This window comes from Arachis ipaensis, chromosome B4, assembly GCF_059453495.1.
Source record: "Arachis ipaensis isolate K30076 ecotype BB chromosome B4, ASM5945349v1, whole genome shotgun sequence".
Classification (NCBI taxonomy): domain Eukaryota; kingdom Viridiplantae; phylum Streptophyta; class Magnoliopsida; order Fabales; family Fabaceae; genus Arachis; species Arachis ipaensis.
Window position 1 is genome coordinate 21,800,302 of NC_142439.1, and position 17,120 is coordinate 21,817,421.

Consider the following 17,120-nt stretch of genomic DNA (forward strand, 5'->3'; position numbering starts at 1 on the left):
CTCAGTGTTCTATGCCTGCAAATAAACAAACCCAGCCTAGAAGACTTGAATCAAATGTGTCTTGCTGAATTATCAATGCTGCATAAGGCTTCAATCTTAGTTGTATTTTTCACTTTTTATTCATCAGTTTATTTTCATGAGATAATAAACTTTGATTTTGATTCCCCCTTGCGACTCAACACAAAGAAAAAAGAAAAAGATTATGACAAAGCAAAACAAGAAACAAAGGAAGAGACACAAAATTTGAACAAATTTCTAATTTTTTTTTAAGTTATAACCAAGCTACATAAAAACATAGCTCTTTGCTATCAGTATCAGGTCCTCAGGTATGGTTCTCTAGTGCAACATGCAGCTGCACAAGCAATGAAGCAAATATGACACCCAATCAGAGGGGGAAAAATGAAACACAAATGGTTCACTTTAGCAAAGTCAGAGACTCCTCTACTCTCTAGCAAGCCGACTTCTCCGACGATAGCCATTCCTGCGTGGCCACCAAATCAGGGAGGACAACTGCACCGGCTTTCCTCCACTCCACGGCATCCGGTGTCTTAAATCTATCCAACAACAGGGCATGCATCCCTATGCTCTTGGCCGGCTCATAGTCTTTGCGCATGCTGTCACCGATATGTAAAGTTTCTTGAGGTGCAATGTTTCCAGCCCTCTCCAGTGCAATCTCATAGATTTTTGGGTTCGGCTTCTCCACGCCTTCCAGACCGGAAAACACACCGAAGTCCCACTCGGAATTCTGCACCATCATTTAGACAATCATTCGGAATTGTAGAAGCAAAATTCAATATAATCGCATTGCAAGTGTATCAAAAAGCAATGGATACTTGTAGTGGTTAGTAAAGTCTTAAAGCTCAACAAACACTGGTTCAACAAAATTTTCTGCTGGGAGTGTGGTTTGCTTGGATCAGGAGATAAAAATGATAAATTATGATTACAAAATTGAAGCGCAACGGTGTGAACTAATGTTCTAGAGTTTGTGTAAAAATCTAACAACAAACCTTCAAAAATTGTAGAAAAGTTTACCTGGTTTATACCCAGAGCTGGAAGAATCACATCTTGATATCGATACTCTGCGTTGCTGACAATGCCGACGGTTATGCCTTTTCCTCGAAGCCATCTAAGAAATGGTTGGGAGTCAGGGAAGACGGTGTATGGGGCCGAAGAACCGAAGGCCGCATATATGCGTCTGAAAATTTTCTCAAATGTCTCCTCATCATATTCATATCCAGCCTGCCAGGGAAAACAACTATCTCCATGAAATTCAAGAAATTCTTTTCACACGTGATTATCATAAAGCTATAATTCATTACTTGATATCAATATCAATATCTTATAATGCAGCATAACACATCAATCAAAGTGGGTTCAACACATTTGATGGTTCAAAAATAAATTTGCTTCATTTCTCATGTTATTTTGATAAATTAGTACAAACAAGTATACTGACTTCCAAAGATATCTTACCCTCACAAAAGAATCTCGCACGCAAGTTTTCCACCACACAATGTTTGGCATTTTGGCTGCATAACCGAAACAGGGATACTTCTTTGCCATGTCCTTATAGGCAAGCTTAAAACCCTCGTGCACACGTTTGTAATCCGGGCATGGATAGCCAACTGCCTTGGCTGCCATGCAATAGTAGTCACCAAGCTCTCCCTTGTAAGCCATTAGGGTACCCGTAACATCTATGGTGACACACCGTAGTTTATTCAGTAGTGACATGGTGGCGCGAATCGGGAAGTAGGCTCCTGTGTGTTGACTAAGAGACTGATCAGAAGAATTTCACAAACAGCAGCAATAAATCAACTAATGGAATAAAGTATTGAGCTCCTTTAACATTGATACTGAAGCTTGCACATGTGATTTCATATTACTATATTAGTGACTTGAAGTGGAAATGAAATTTCAATCAAAGAAGAGCATTGTAAAATCTTTGACCAAGTAAAAGAGAGGAGCATGGAAATGGTTGCTTTGAATTGATGAAGTTATTGATAATATTGCGCAGAATAGAGAGACAGAACTTTTCTAATCAATATCAGAATTGTTGGACTGAATGATACGAACGTGGCTTTGAAACTACACATGATTAAAGCAATGGATGAATGCAAGAAGAACAAAAAAAAAAGTATAACATGGTAAAACCATTGCAAATTGAAAGGAACTGGATAAGCTATGTTCGGTTGGAGAGTGAAAATTTCCATGGATGAGCTTTGTAGGTAAAATCTACCCCCGAAACTCATCCATGAAAATTTCTAGCCCATTTTCTTTATAGGAATTTCTCTCCATTTTTACCCGCAACCAAAAATACCCTTAAACTTGGATAATTAAATACCATTGCCACACACAACAGGCACTTTCAGATAACACATTTTCCTTGCAAACATCAGCAATTTAGACTTAGTTGTAATGTTATACATAATGCTAGTATTATGTTAATACATCTTGGAAAATGGGTAGCTCAAAATGGATGGATGGATGGTCCATTTCAAGTTTCAACGATTTTTTTCAAGGAACTTGAAATTAAAATTGCACTCTGCATGTAATGATGTAAGGTTGCAATCATCAACAAATTCAAGATGAAGAAAGAACAAAAATCACTAATTACTAACAGTTCAAATAATGCAGCATATTCTTTCTAATCTCTATAATCATTCATCAACACAAAATCTTAACCTGAAATCAACCCATCTACCTCACAGGTCAAAGGCTTATACTTTCATTCTTCTTTTAAACGAAAAGATAAAAAAAAAAAAAATAATCTTTAATGGGTTTAAGTCAAAATGCACTAAGGTTTATAATGTGGCTAAACCAAAGTTCATCAGCTACAAAAGAAGAAAAAGGAGCATCCAGTCCAAAGTAATTCAAATTGGGAAAATTTCCAATATGAAATTTAAGCGGAAACAAAACACTTGAGAGAAATAGTTGAAAGGAGATCAAATCAGAGTTTCAGACAATTACCAGAAAAGAAAAATAAAAATGCACACACGCACTAGAGTGTGAGCAGGTCAACACCCAGAAACATTTCACCAAAAAGATTATATTTTTACAATCCACTTGTAGAAATAAACTCAAATTGTTCAATCACAACAATAACAAGAAGAAGAACAATAAAATTGAGGCAGGAAAGGAATCTTGGTTCTTACCAGAAGCTCAAGTAAAATCGAGATGCTTTTTTAAATCCCCAAATGGGAAAATGCTCAAGCTACACAATCATGGAGAACACAGGGAGAGAAGTGAGTACCCATTTTTATATATGCAAAAAAGGACATTCAGAGAGAGAGAGAGAGAGAGAGAGAGGGAGAGAGAGAGAGAATTGCTACTCTCCCAAGAAGAGTACATGTCACAAGGAAATGAGGAATCAACAACCCCCTGATTCGTTGTTTCTTGTTTTTCACTATTTTGTTTTCCTCTGCATCTATTTTCCATTTTTCCTAGGTTGTTTGTCTGAAAATTAATTTGTTTTAAAAAATTTTAGACAGAAATAATATTAATTTTTTACAGAATGACATTGACATAAGTTTAAAAGTTAGAAATATTTTTTTGAAAATATTTAGAAACAGTATTTTTTAAGTTAGTTTATATCTATTAAAATTAAAAATTAATATAATCTTATATCTTAACAGATATTTATATTTTTTATTCTATTTATGTCTATTAAAATTATTTTAAATTTTACAAATGATTTTATCAAAATACAATTATTTTAACTTATATTTATTATAATAAACTATTTTTGAAAATTAAAGGTTTTATCAAACCAGACATTAAGTAAAACTAACTTTGTTATAGCAATTAACTAAAAGTTAAAGAATAGAAAAGGCAAAAATGAAAAGTGAGGGTAGGGTGAGAGAAAACTATGGTCGCAGAATATATGTGGTATTGGGGTATTATGGTCATTGCGTATTCACCAGAAAACAGCGTCAGGTTTTGAGGGAATACCATTTGCTTTGCACCTAAAACAATGGCCTTGAACTCTCAAAAAAAAAAAAAAAATTGATGCATCGTAGTGTAAAACAACTTTTTATATATATATTAATAAAAATAATTTTTTTATATTAATCATATAAATAATAATTTAAAAATAAATAAAATTTTATTTAAAAAACTTTAAAATTATATAAAAATTTTTATACTATCAATATATCAAAATTACATTCCAAAAGCTTTTTATTGATGTTCATTACATTATTGCACGTGCACCCCATCTTGTGGGACCGTAAACCTTGGAACTGAATCTAATATTGTAAATTTGTAATGTAGTAATGTTGCTTCCTAGCCAGTTGTACGTAGGAATGGCAATGGATATCTAGGAAATGGGAACCTTCTTTCCCCTTCTCATTTCATTTCTGTTTAAAAAATTGTCTTCCATCTCTGTTTTATTTTTGTTGAGTTTTTATTTATTTATTTTTTTTAAAAAGACAGATACATGAAAATAAAAAAATAAAATCACGTTAAAATTTTATATAATTTAACTACAATATATTAAATTAAAGATTATTTAAACACATTTAATATAATAACATAAATTTAAAATTTTTCATATATAAATTAAAATAAAATATAAAAACTTTTAATATAGTAACATAATAAGTCTTGAATGACGATCATAATTCCGTAATAGTACTCTCTTTTTATAATAACAAGTATAATTATCCACGTCATGCACGTGATAAGATTGAAATTATAATTTTAAATTATTTTTTAAAATTAATTTGAATTATAATAATTTGATTAATAAAAAAGTAACGTGTTATGTTTTTTTTTAATTTAGTGTTAATTGGATTAACTCTAAAATAGTTATTAATCAGTTTTAATAATATACTTTTTTCAATAAATCAGACATATATACTGAATGCAAATTAAATATAAAGGCTATTAGCACTTATAAATCTATAAAATCGCACTGTCTTTGTTCGTGTGCAAGGGTTTACTTATCAAATAAACTTAAAATATGAACCAAAAATATTTATAAATTGGACCTAGCATCACTTGAAAGAATAATGGAAAATAATCAACTTACCTTATCATCCATGAGAACCATTTCTATGTAAGTCGTCTTGTTCTTGTCAAATTTGGATGAGACTTTCCATAACGCTATATATTAATTTTGTTAAATAATTCTATATATATCTTTCTACAATCGTGCAATAATTTTTTATTTTTTATATCTATATATATTCCTCAATTCTAACTCCATTCATACGCATATTAACAGTTTTTTTTCTAATAGTGATGTTTTAATTTTTCGTTTTTCTTTTTTTCACGTATCTTTCTTTTTTTTAAATTGTGATATTTTAATTTTTGTTCTTTTTTTTAAATATATTTTTTTTAATAATTACATTACTAATCTAAAATATAAAATGAGAGAGAAAATGAACTTAAAAATCAGAAGAAAAAAAAAGAAATTTTATATTAAAATATATAAAAATAATATATTCAAAAAGAATAGTCGTAATATATAAATTGAATCAACAATTTAAATTTCTCTAAAACTAATTTAATTAAATACCAATATTAGAAATAAATTACTTAAATAATATTTAATCTATTCTAGTCCTTAGACACGTAAAGATTAGAGTCATTCTCGTAAGGACAACGAACTGAAACAACGTCGTAAGTTCGAACATTTAGAATTCGTGCAAATTCAGACAATTCTTTTGTTTTTTGAAAACTTTCTGTATTTCTGATAGAGTTGAATCGAAATTCCTTTTATGGAAAAAGAGTTACGGATATGACTTTGATGTGTTGGAGACCAAAATCCGGAAGTCATTATTTATATTTGAGTGTCAAACCCATTAAACTCGAAATACCAAATAAAAATAGTATCTCTAGTTTTATTCTCATTTAATTCTAAATCAAAAGTAATAATGACTTATTTAATTCAACATTTATGATAATAAATGAGATGGCCATTATATAAGTCATCTAATGTAAAATAGTTTAATTTACGATTATAATTAATATATGTATTGTCCATAAATAGATTAGGAAATAATAATTTCGTAACAAAATAATCATTCAATTTGAATTACAATTAATTGATTGATAGAAATTATAATAAATTATATGATATTTAAAAAATTAACCAAATCAATTAGTTGATATAATTGATTTATTATAATAAAATGAATTTAATGAGTTAAAAGAAATAAATCGAAAAACACCATCAGAAACATGTTACGACAGTTTTATCATTAAGTGTAGAAATTTAATTTTTACATACTAGAATAGATATTTACAGATTATTATATTAAACACCGACTAAAAAAATACACTAAAAAATAAAAGCATTAATGATAAAATATAACCTAAAAAATCACTTAAATTCAAAAAGAACCTGTGATGAATTATAATAAATCTATATATGAAAAGTAAAAGTAAAATAAACAATTAAAAATAAAGTAAAAAGAGCTATTAAAAAAAGCAAAAGAAGATAGAAAAGATAATGTGTGGAGTAGATAAAAAATGTATTGCAATAGAAGATTAATATAATTAATTAATACAAAGGATGAAAGAGAAAAATTAAAATACGATCTTATTAACCTATTAATCAACTTTTATAAAAATATTACAAAAAATTTAAATTATCTTTAAATAAAAAATTAATATAAAACAAAATCATAGAAAAATATTAGCAAAATTAAGATAAAAAAATAAAAATAAAAAATTATAAATATTTTACTTGAACTACAAAATAGAGATAGAGAGAAGGGATATATAAAATAATAAGATAATAATTTAAATTAATTGAGTTCATTTATTTCATTGCTTTATATATTATTTATTAAATAATTTAATATTTATCTCAATCATATTAAATAATAAATTAGTTATAATTAATTTGGTTTAATAAATTAAACAAAATTTAAAATAATTTGATATTTACTCTAATTACATCAAATATTTGAAGTTATGATTAATGTAATTTAATAAATCAAATAAAATATTAAATGATGAAATATTTATACTAATCAAATAAAATTATATAATTGATTAGTTATAATTAATAAAATTGAAAGAATCAAACACATTAGATTGAAAAATAATTTAGTCAATTTGTGTGTTAAGGACACATTTTAAAAATATTTATTTTGCAACAACTTTTATAAAAGATTTTTTATAATATTTTTAACCTATGGTTTAAAGGCACATTTATAATAACCCATTAAAAAGTACTTAATTAGTTAATACAAATAATTAATATAATTAATTTAGTTCAATAAATTAAAAGAATTAAATGTGTAAGGAAGAGATAAAGAGAAAGTAAAATTATAAAAATGTATACCCATTAAAAAGTAATTAAAAAAGTCCTTTTTAGTTTTTTATTTATTAATTATTAATTATTAATTTATTATAATTAATTTTACAACATTTATTACACGTTATTCATCTTATAAATTAATACAATCAATTTATTAATATTAGTTATCGATAATTAATTATAATTGATATAACTCATTTCACTATATTTTCTAAATAAATAATTAAAAATACACGTCTCAATTTTTTGTTAAATTAAAATAAATAAAATATATAAATTGAGTAGATATAAATCTAGAAATTATAAATTTTATTAACAACTCAAATAAATTAGTACCATAAAATTAAATTTAATGTCTATTTTAAAAAATAATTACTGACCTTTTATTCTTTTAATTATTAATAATTTAAATAAAATAATACCCTATAGCTTATTTTGTTATTTATTTTAAGTAATTATTAACATAGTTGTTAGTAATACCCAAGTGTATATTATCAACATAATTTTATCACGGGTATTTCAATCTTATCGTCATTACAATTTTGTACCGTCTTACTTTTTTTAATTGTTATTATTAGAATTGTTAAATAATATTAAAAAAATTCTTTAAAAATAGAAATAACGATGACACTTTGAATAATTAATTCAATAGAATTAAATTTAAACGAATAAGATGATTTAATCAATTATATAAATAATAGCATATTTATAAATATTAATATTAAAAATAGTCTCACTAATGTAAATGATCAATACAATAATTATATGAAAAATAAATAATTACATAATTGCATAATTTTTAAGATCCTATATATAGTTAAATCTAACGGACAAATAAAAAAATATTTATATGATAATGTCCTAATATTTTAGCATACTATAAATCATATTATAAATTTATATATCATATTATAATTTTAAGTCAACTCCTTAAACACATTATAACATAAACAATCTAAAAAAATACACCAAATTAATGAATATCACATGGGTCACAACATACACTCTAAATTGTCACGATATTTCAAATAAAAAGAGTATCAATATAGAAAAATCAATGAATATATATAACTAAAATAAAGAGCAACAAAGAGACACACAAAAAAATAAAATAAAATAAAGAGAATCAATAAAAACATTAACATATAAACCATATACACGAACAATGTATATATTAATTATGAATTACAAAAAAAAAGACAATATATGAATTAAAGTACACATGGCAAAATAGAATATTACAAAACAAAATTATAGTAAGATTATTTAAAAACAACATAAAAATCACATATTTTTTTTGTTAATCAGAAGCTAAAATAAAAAGAAAAGGGTGCGCCTAATAATAAGCAATTAAAATAAACAGAAATTTTAAAAAATATAAAAAAATAAAATGTATAAATAAAGATAAAAGAAACAAAAATTCAATAAATTACAAAAATTGTACATAAACACGAGAGAGAGGGGGAGGGAGGGAGGGAGGGAGGGAGGGAGGGAGAGAGAGAGAAAAGAAAGCGAATGAGTAAAAAATATTTGATTTTATATAAATAGAGGGTATTGAGAAAAAATAAACTAATTAAATTAATTCATATATTTTGTTATCATATTTATTATTTATTAAATAATTCGATATTTACTCCAATCAAATCAAATAATTAATATAATTAACTAAATTAATTAATTGATATAATTAATTATAACAAATGGTAAAATTTGAATATCTAATCAATTAATTAATTGATATAATTAATTAATTATAATTGATTTGCTTTAATGAATTAAATGAAATAAATAAGGAAACACCTTAATAGCATGTCGCATTAGTTCTGTTATTAAGTGCAAAAATCTGATTTTTATATAATAGAATAGATAGATAATAAATATATTTTCTTAAATTAGTATAATTGTGCACTATTCATTAAATATTAATTGTAATATTGTAATACAATTATAATAAAGATATTTTTTAAAAATAAATTTATTTAGAGAAATATAAATTGGTTATTAATAACCGGTGCCATTGTCATATAATAATAATAATAATAATAATAATAATAATAATAATAATAATAATAATAATAATAATAATAATATTATTATTATTATTATTATTATTATTATTATTATTATTTTTTTTTTTTTTCGATTAATAATTGATAAGTAGTTTAATAATTCATTAAATATTGATTTTATATAACTATAATAAAGATATTTTTTTAAATTAGTATAATATGTACTATTACTTAAATTCTAATTATAGTATAATTATAATAAAGATATTTTTATAAAATAAACTTAGAAGCGAAAATAGTGCATTCATTTTGGCGGAAAAATAGATTTATGAGAAATCGACACCTCACTTCCATTAGTTAGGAGAAAATCCAGTTTTAGTATATTAAGTAGATACAAATTTAAATAATTAGTTGGTGTAGATTTAGATATTATGTAAATCATTAATTTATTTCTAAATAAAATGTGAAATAAAATATTAAATTGGTGTCTTACATTTGAGTCTAATTCTGTTTTGATCCCTAAATTTTAAAGTGTCTTATTTAAATCCAAAATTAAACATATAAAAATTTAGAATTTTACATTAACTTGTGTGTATATATAAAGAATATTTTAGTAATTTCACACTAGCGGAAATTTAGCGGATCTTCATGGGGTGGGTACCTCAATCCTGTCTCCGTCTCCGTTTATTTGTGGAGACAGGTCTCCATCATCGTAGAGATTTTGTGGGTCTCTATTTTACTCTCCGTCGCAGGTTTTTTTCGCGGTCTCCGCAAATTCGAGCTTTTTTGCCATCTCTAGTTGCCTATGCTATTTTTTTTTATTTTTTTAGATATTGGTGAAATTGTGGTATAATATTTAATTATTGGATGATATTTTTCAAAATTTTAAGACATATTATCAATACACAAAGACATATTATCCCACCCCAAAATTTTAAAAAATATCATAAAACTTAATAATTGAATTTTATACCAAAATTTTTTCCATATCCAAAAAAATTAATCATATTTCTTTTAGTTTTTTTTAAATAAAAATTATTTTTTCATCATATTTGTTGGTAAAACGTTTTGCCCTTGTTTAATTTTATTTATAATGTTTTTTGGTATTAAAATTTTTAACAGATTAATAATAAAATAATTCTAATGATGGTATATGACGAAATCATTTGATAATTAAATTTAATTAAATTGGTTTAATAATTTATTAGTACAATAAAAATTAATTAAAAACATAAAAAAATTGCTAAACTTAATTATAAAAATAACTTATCCCCCTGATATTTTTCAAACAATTCTACCTTCACTTTTTTTTTGCAAAATTTTATAAATATAAAATACTAAAAATAAAAATATAAACTAAACTAAAATGATCATTTTTTTTAACAAAACTATGTGTTTTTTTATTTGTTAAACCAACTACCAATTTTACTGTCACTAATGCTATATATACAATTTGATTACACAATTATACAAGACAATTATTAAAATTTGTTGTAAAATAAATAAACAAGGAAGATATAATATAAAATAAAAAAGTATAAATAGAAGAGTGGAGTATTGATATTCACTAATATAATTATCTCATTATATTTAATTTATATATTTACTAGTATATTGCAATTAAAAAAAAAACACAGAAAAAATAGAAAGAAAGAGAATTTTATATGTTATTCCAATATATAAAGAGAGAGAGTGAAGTATTTGTTATTGTTATTTCTCTGTGTATTATTAACGGAGGATTAACCTCCTATTTATATATATATTAGGCTTTGATTTTTCAAACTTTATTAAAACCTTCTTTTATTGAGAAACTAAGCCGCCCAAGTATTAATGGGCATCCAACTCATCCCTTATCACAACACTCCCTTTGAATGACCATTTAGAATTATGCCTCGTTAAAACCTTACTAAAAAAATCAATGAAAAAAAATTTTAGTGAAAGAAAAAGAGTACAATATTCTTTGTGATGGGGACTGCCTTATTAAAAATTTTGTCAAGAAAAATCCGTTAGGGACAAAAACTTGACTAAGAAAAAAAGAGTACAGTCTCCTCCTCTTGTCAACATTATTTAGGTAGCATTTGTTTTGAGGTATTGAGACAGAGACTGGAAGACTGAGACTCAGTATCATGTTTGTTGGTTCAGAGACTGGTACTAAAATTTCTGTCTCTATTCCTAAAATTTCAGTATTTCAATACCTCCAAAAAGTAGGGACACAGGAGACTAAAATTTTTAGAGATAGAGACTGAAACTTTAATAACATTTTATATCTAAAATACCTTCATTTTAATTAATTAATTTCAATTTTACCCTTTGTACAAATTAAATTAGAATTTCATTCTTGATTCAATTTCTGTCTCCTACTTTACACCAAACAGAATATTGAGATTTATTTTAATCTCTGTCTCTTAGTCTCTGTCTCTCAGTCTCAGTCTTTCTATCTCTGTCTCTTCACCAAACGCTACCTTAATGTCTCAGAATCGGCGCATCCCAATCTAAGGTACCAAACTTTCAAATGAGGATTTTGGAAGTGACTTTGTAAATAGATCTGCTAGATTCTCGCTTGAGCGGATCTGTTGGACATTAATTATTCCTTGATTTTGAATATCATCAGTGAAGAAGAATTTGGGAGAAATATGCTTTGTTCTATCACCTTTGATGTATCCGCAATGCATGCTGTATTATCTTCAAATAGAACAGTTGGAGCTATCTTATGATCAATCAGCTCACATGATGATAGAATATATTGGATCAAAGTCCTGAGCCAAAACCACTCACGACTTGCTTCATGTATCGCTAGTATTTCAGCATAATTAGAAGATGTTGCTGCTATCGTCTGTTTCATTGACCTCCATGATATAGCTGTATCACCATATGTGAATAAGTATCCTGTTTGAGATCTCCCTTTGTGTGGATCAGACAAGTATCCTGCATCTACATAGCCAACTAGTTGTGACTTTGATCCATATGGATAGAACAATCCCATATCAACCGTCCCGTGAAGATATCGAAAGATTTGTTTGATTCCATTCCAATGTCTTCTGGTTGGAGAGGAACTATACCTTGCTAATAAATTCACAGCAAATGATATATCAAGTCATGTATTATTAGCAAGATACATTAGTGCCCCAAGGCACTAAGATATGGTACTTTAGGACCAAGGATATCTTCATTTTCCACATCCAAAGACCTTACGATCATTGGGATACTCAAGGGATGTGACTTATCCATATAAAATCTCTTCAAAATCTTTTTTGTATATGTTGTTTAATGAATAAAGATCTCATTTTTTGTATGCTCGATCTGCAGGCCGAGATAAAATTTAGTCTTTCCAAGATCTTTCATCTCAAACTCTTCTTTTAGAACTTTTATAATTATTGGAATCTCTTCAAGAGTTCTAATGATATTTAAATCATCAACTTACATAGCAATTATAATGAAGTCAGATGCAGATTTTTTTATAAAAATACATGGGCATATATCATCATTCTTGAATCCGTTTTTGGCCAGATACTCAGTAAGACGATTATATCACATTCATCCAGATTACTTTAGACAATATAAACATCTTTGCAATTTGACTGAGTATAACCCCTATGAATATTCATTGGACGATTTAAATATCTTTAATCCTTCAGGAATTTTCATATAGATATCACGATCTAATGATTCGTATAAGTAGGTTGTTACCACATCCATTAAATGCATATATAATTTATGATATGCAGATAAACTAACCAAATAATGCAATATTATTGTATCCACTACAGCAAAATATGTTTCTTTATAATCTATACTAGACCTTTGTGAAAAACCTTGTGCCATAAGTCGAGCTTTGTAGCGTATAACTTCATTTTTCTCATTTCATTTTCTCACAAATACCCATCTGTATCCAATAGGTTTTACATCTTCTAGTGTACGGATTACAGGTCAAAAGACTTCATGTTTTACAAGTGAGTTTAAATCAACCTTTATAACTTCTTCCCATTTTGGCCAATCATTTCTTTGTCGACATTCTTCGATTGTTCTTGACTCAAGATCCTTACTTTTATGCATGATATTTAGTGTCATATTATATGCAAATATTTCATTGATAATTATCTTATTTCGATCCCATTTTTCTCCTGTAAAGACATAATTTATCGAGATCTCGTCATTTTCACAATTTTCAGGTACCTGAACGTCTTCTAAAGTCAAAACTATATCAGAATTTTGGACAACTGCAGGTGTCTTTACTATGTCTTTATCTTTTTCAACAGGAATAGTATTTACCTCTTTTCTTTTTCGAAGATTTTTGTCTTTGGAATTGACAGGTGTATCACGCTTCTGGCGTGAATTTGTTTCAGTGGCCACTTGTCCAATTGGTATATCAATTTGAATTAGGGCATTTTCAGCTGGTATATAAGATTTGGTTATCCTCTTTGTATCGGAAAATGTATCAGGCAACTCGTTTGCTATTCTTTACAAATGTATAATCTTTTGAACTTCTAGTTTATATTGCCCTAATCGAGGATCTAAATGCATCAAGGATGATGCATTCCAATTAAGTTTCTTTTCAGGAAGCTTATTCTCTCTCCCTAATGTTGGAAATTTTGATTCATCAAAATGGCAACTGCAAATCGGGTTTTAAATACATATCTAGTTTGTATCTCAAGATACCTCACTATAGATGGAGAATCATATCCAACATATATCCCTAATTTTTTTGGGGTCCTATTTTGGTGCGAGAAGGTGATACAATGAGAACATATATCGCACACCTGAATATTCTTAAATGGGGAATACTTGGCTGCTGGCCAAAAGCTAACTGCATATATAGGAGAGAACTGATGGTAACTTGTTGGCCTCAAACAAATAAATGTTGCGGCATGTAAAATAGCATGCCCCCAAGCCGAGGTTGGAAGATTTGTTCTCATAATTAAGGGTCTAGAAATTAATTGGAGGCATTTAATAAGTGATTCTACTAACCCATTTTGTGTGTGAACATGAGCTACTGGATTTTCAACACTTATTCCGTTACCCATACAATAAGCATCAAAGACTTGGGAAGTAAATTCGCCAGCATTATCAAGACGAATTGCTTTGAGTGGATTTTCTGGAAACTGTACTTTTAATCGAATAATTTGAGCACGTAATCTCGTAAACGCCAAGTTGCGAGAAGATAATAAGCATACATGTGACCATTTCGAAGATGCGTCTATTAGGACCATAAAATATCTAAAAGATCCACATGGTGGATGAATAGGTCCACATATATCGCCTTGAATCCTTTCTAGGAATTCAGGAGACTCAAATCCAATCTTTACTGGTGATAGCCTTAAAATTAACTTTTCTTGAGAACATGCAGCACAACAAAATTCACTAGATTTAAGAATCTTCTGGTTCTTTAGTAAATGTCCATGGGAGTTTTCAATAATTCTCCGCATCGTGGTTGTTCTCGGATGACCCAATCAATCATGCCAAGTTATGAATTCATTTAGGTTGGTAAACTTCGGGTTTACAATGACATGTGATTCAATTACACTAATTTTAGTATAATATAACCCAGATAAAAGTGAGGGTAACTTTTCTAATATAACCTTTTTATTTGAATAATGAGTTGTGACACATAAGTACTCATGATTTTTCTTATTCATTGTTTCAATATGATACCCATTTCGGCGAATATCTTTAAAACTCAACAAGTTTCTTAGAGACTTGGTAGACAATAGTGCATTATTTATTATGAATTTTGTTCCTCCGGAAAATAAAATTATAGCTCTTTTGAGCCTTTTATCACATTGCTTGAACCAATAATAGTATTAACATATTCTTCTTTTAGTATAAGATATGTAAAATATATATTACTTTTGAGAATGGTATGTGAACTAGCACTATCTGCAAAGTAAACATCTTCATTATATATTCTTGTCATTTTCTTCAAAGACAAATAATAATAATAAAATGAGTAGAAGTATATGTACAGTAAAATTATTTTCTTAATTGTTTTTCTAAGAAATACTGTGCGTAGTATCATATACTAAAAATTTTATTATTATTATTTTAGAACTTGGCACATTTAGTAATTTTAAAATTTATAAACATAAATATTTTATTAAATATTATTTATATACATCACACTTGAAATTCAAATACATAGAGAATAAAACTTAAATGTTTTTTTTTATATTTATTTACATGATTACTTAACAAACATACATATTAAACTTTTTCATCATTGATCAATTGACCAATATTTTCTTCAAAATCCTCAAAAAAATCAGATACATCATAATGAGGTGTAATTTCCAGCAGCATCATTTGAAACAAAATTCGTCTTCTTTCCTTTGTCGCCCTTTTTCAAAGACACTTGATAAAGATCAACTCGGTGCCTTGGGGTACGATAGGTACGCGACCAATGACCCTTTCCATCACAACGAAAATATTTATCCTGTGTTGATTTATTTTGCCTATTGTTTCTTTCTTTATCCCACTTCTGATGAGATCATTTCTTGTGAACATAATTTTTCTTCCTTCCATAATTTTTCTTGTTACCAAAACCTTGCCATTTACCTCTTCTGGGGTTATGGTTTGCCGCATTTGCTTCAGGAAATGGGCCGGGGTGGCACCAACTGGGCGCGCTTCATGATTTTTTAAAAGCAACTCATTGTTGCGTTCAGTAACAAGAAGGCAAGAAATTAACTTAGAATATTTTTTAAATCTTTTTTCTAGATACTGCTACTGCAGGAGCACATTCGAGGCATGGAAGGTCGAGAAAATTTTCTCTAACATATCATTATTAGTTATCTTTTCCCCGCATAATTTCATTCGTGAGGTGATTTGAAATATTACTAAATTATATTCATTTATGGATTTAAAATCCTATAGACGCAAGTGCGTCCATTCATATCGGACTTGAGGAAGTATCACTGTCTTTTGATGATTATAAATTTCTTCAAGGTCTTTCCATAGATCTGCAGGATCTTTTAATGTGAGATATTCATTTTCAATCATTCGTCAAGATGATGCCGAAGGAAGATCATAGCTTTGGCTTTATCCTTCTGAGATGCATTATTTTAAGCCTTAATGGTATCTCCAAGATCCATCGAATTAAGATGGATTTCAGTATCTAGTATCCATGATAAGTAGTTATTTCTAGATATATCAAAAGCATTAATTCAAGATGAGAGAGTTTTGACATAATGAAAATTTATTACGAGATAACTACTTATAAAATTATCGTGTATCCATGATAAGTAGTTATTTCTAGATATATCAAAAGCATTAATTCCTAAATTTTGATCAGAGTCTCGTGCTGATAACGTATTGTAAAATAAATAAACAAGGAAGATATAATATAAAATAAAGAAGTATAAATAAAAGAGTGGAGTATTGTTATTCACTAATAAAATTATCTTAGTATAATATAAGTAATTTATATATTTACTAGTATATTACAATTTAAAAAAAAAACACGGAGAGAAATAGAAAGAAAGAGAATTTTATATGTTATTGCAATATATAAAGAGAGAGAGTGAAGTATTTGTTATTGTTATTTTTCTATGTGTTATTAACGGAAGATTAACCTCCTATTCATACACATATTAGGCTTTGATTTTTCAAACTTCATTAAAGTCTTCTTTCATTGAGAAACTGAGCCGTCCAAGTATTAATGAGCATACAACTCATTCCTTATCACAACAAAATTTAAGTTTCTAGCATCGCTACGAAGTTTTTTATTTTTTTGGTTTTACATAACACACCTCTATTCACACACACTACAATTACCGTAGATTTTATATTTTTTGTATTTAGATGTTTCATTTTTTTTTGGTGACAGATATTTCATTTTCTTGCAAATAAAG

The 17,120-nt window shown here is 27.3% G+C and overlaps 1 protein-coding gene across 3 annotated transcripts; it reads right to left on the reverse strand.

Annotated features, from left to right (window-relative positions):
* Positions 1-242: 242 nt before the first annotated feature.
* Positions 243-3,462, reverse strand: LOC107639102 (Haloacid dehalogenase-like hydrolase (HAD) superfamily protein). Of its 3 annotated transcripts, none has more exons than XM_016342523.3 (4): positions 3,153-3,462; positions 1,474-1,757; positions 1,033-1,239; positions 243-745 (listed from the first exon to the last, which is right to left on the reverse strand). In XM_016342523.3, exons 2-4 carry the CDS (start codon positions 1,729-1,731, stop codon positions 449-451), a joined length of 762 nt encoding a protein of 253 aa, XP_016198009.1. In that variant the 5' UTR covers positions 1,732-1,757; positions 3,153-3,462; the 3' UTR covers positions 243-448. The 3 variants fall into 3 exon arrangements, with proteins under 3 accessions (XP_016198009.1, XP_016198007.1, XP_016198008.1); XM_016342521.3 differs by having other exon boundaries at positions 1,474-1,768; XM_016342522.3 differs by having other exon boundaries at positions 1,474-1,776; positions 3,153-3,455.
* Positions 3,463-17,120: the final 13,658 nt, after the last annotated feature.

What these genes read in the sequence shown, in the direction of transcription:
- LOC107639102 (XM_016342523.3), bottom strand. Translation starts at nt 1,731, where the DNA reads ATGTCACTACTGAATAAACTACGGTGTGTCACCATAGATGTTACGGGT. An exon ending in TGCGAGATTCTTTTGTGAGG is followed by an intron (nt 1,240 to 1,473) that starts GTAAGATATCTT and finishes TTTCCCTGGCAG; the next exon opens with GCTGGATATGAATATGATGA. An exon ending in CAGCTCTGGGTATAAACCAG is followed by an intron (nt 746 to 1,032) that starts GTAAACTTTTCT and finishes ATGATGGTGCAG; the next exon opens with AATTCCGAGTGGGACTTCGG.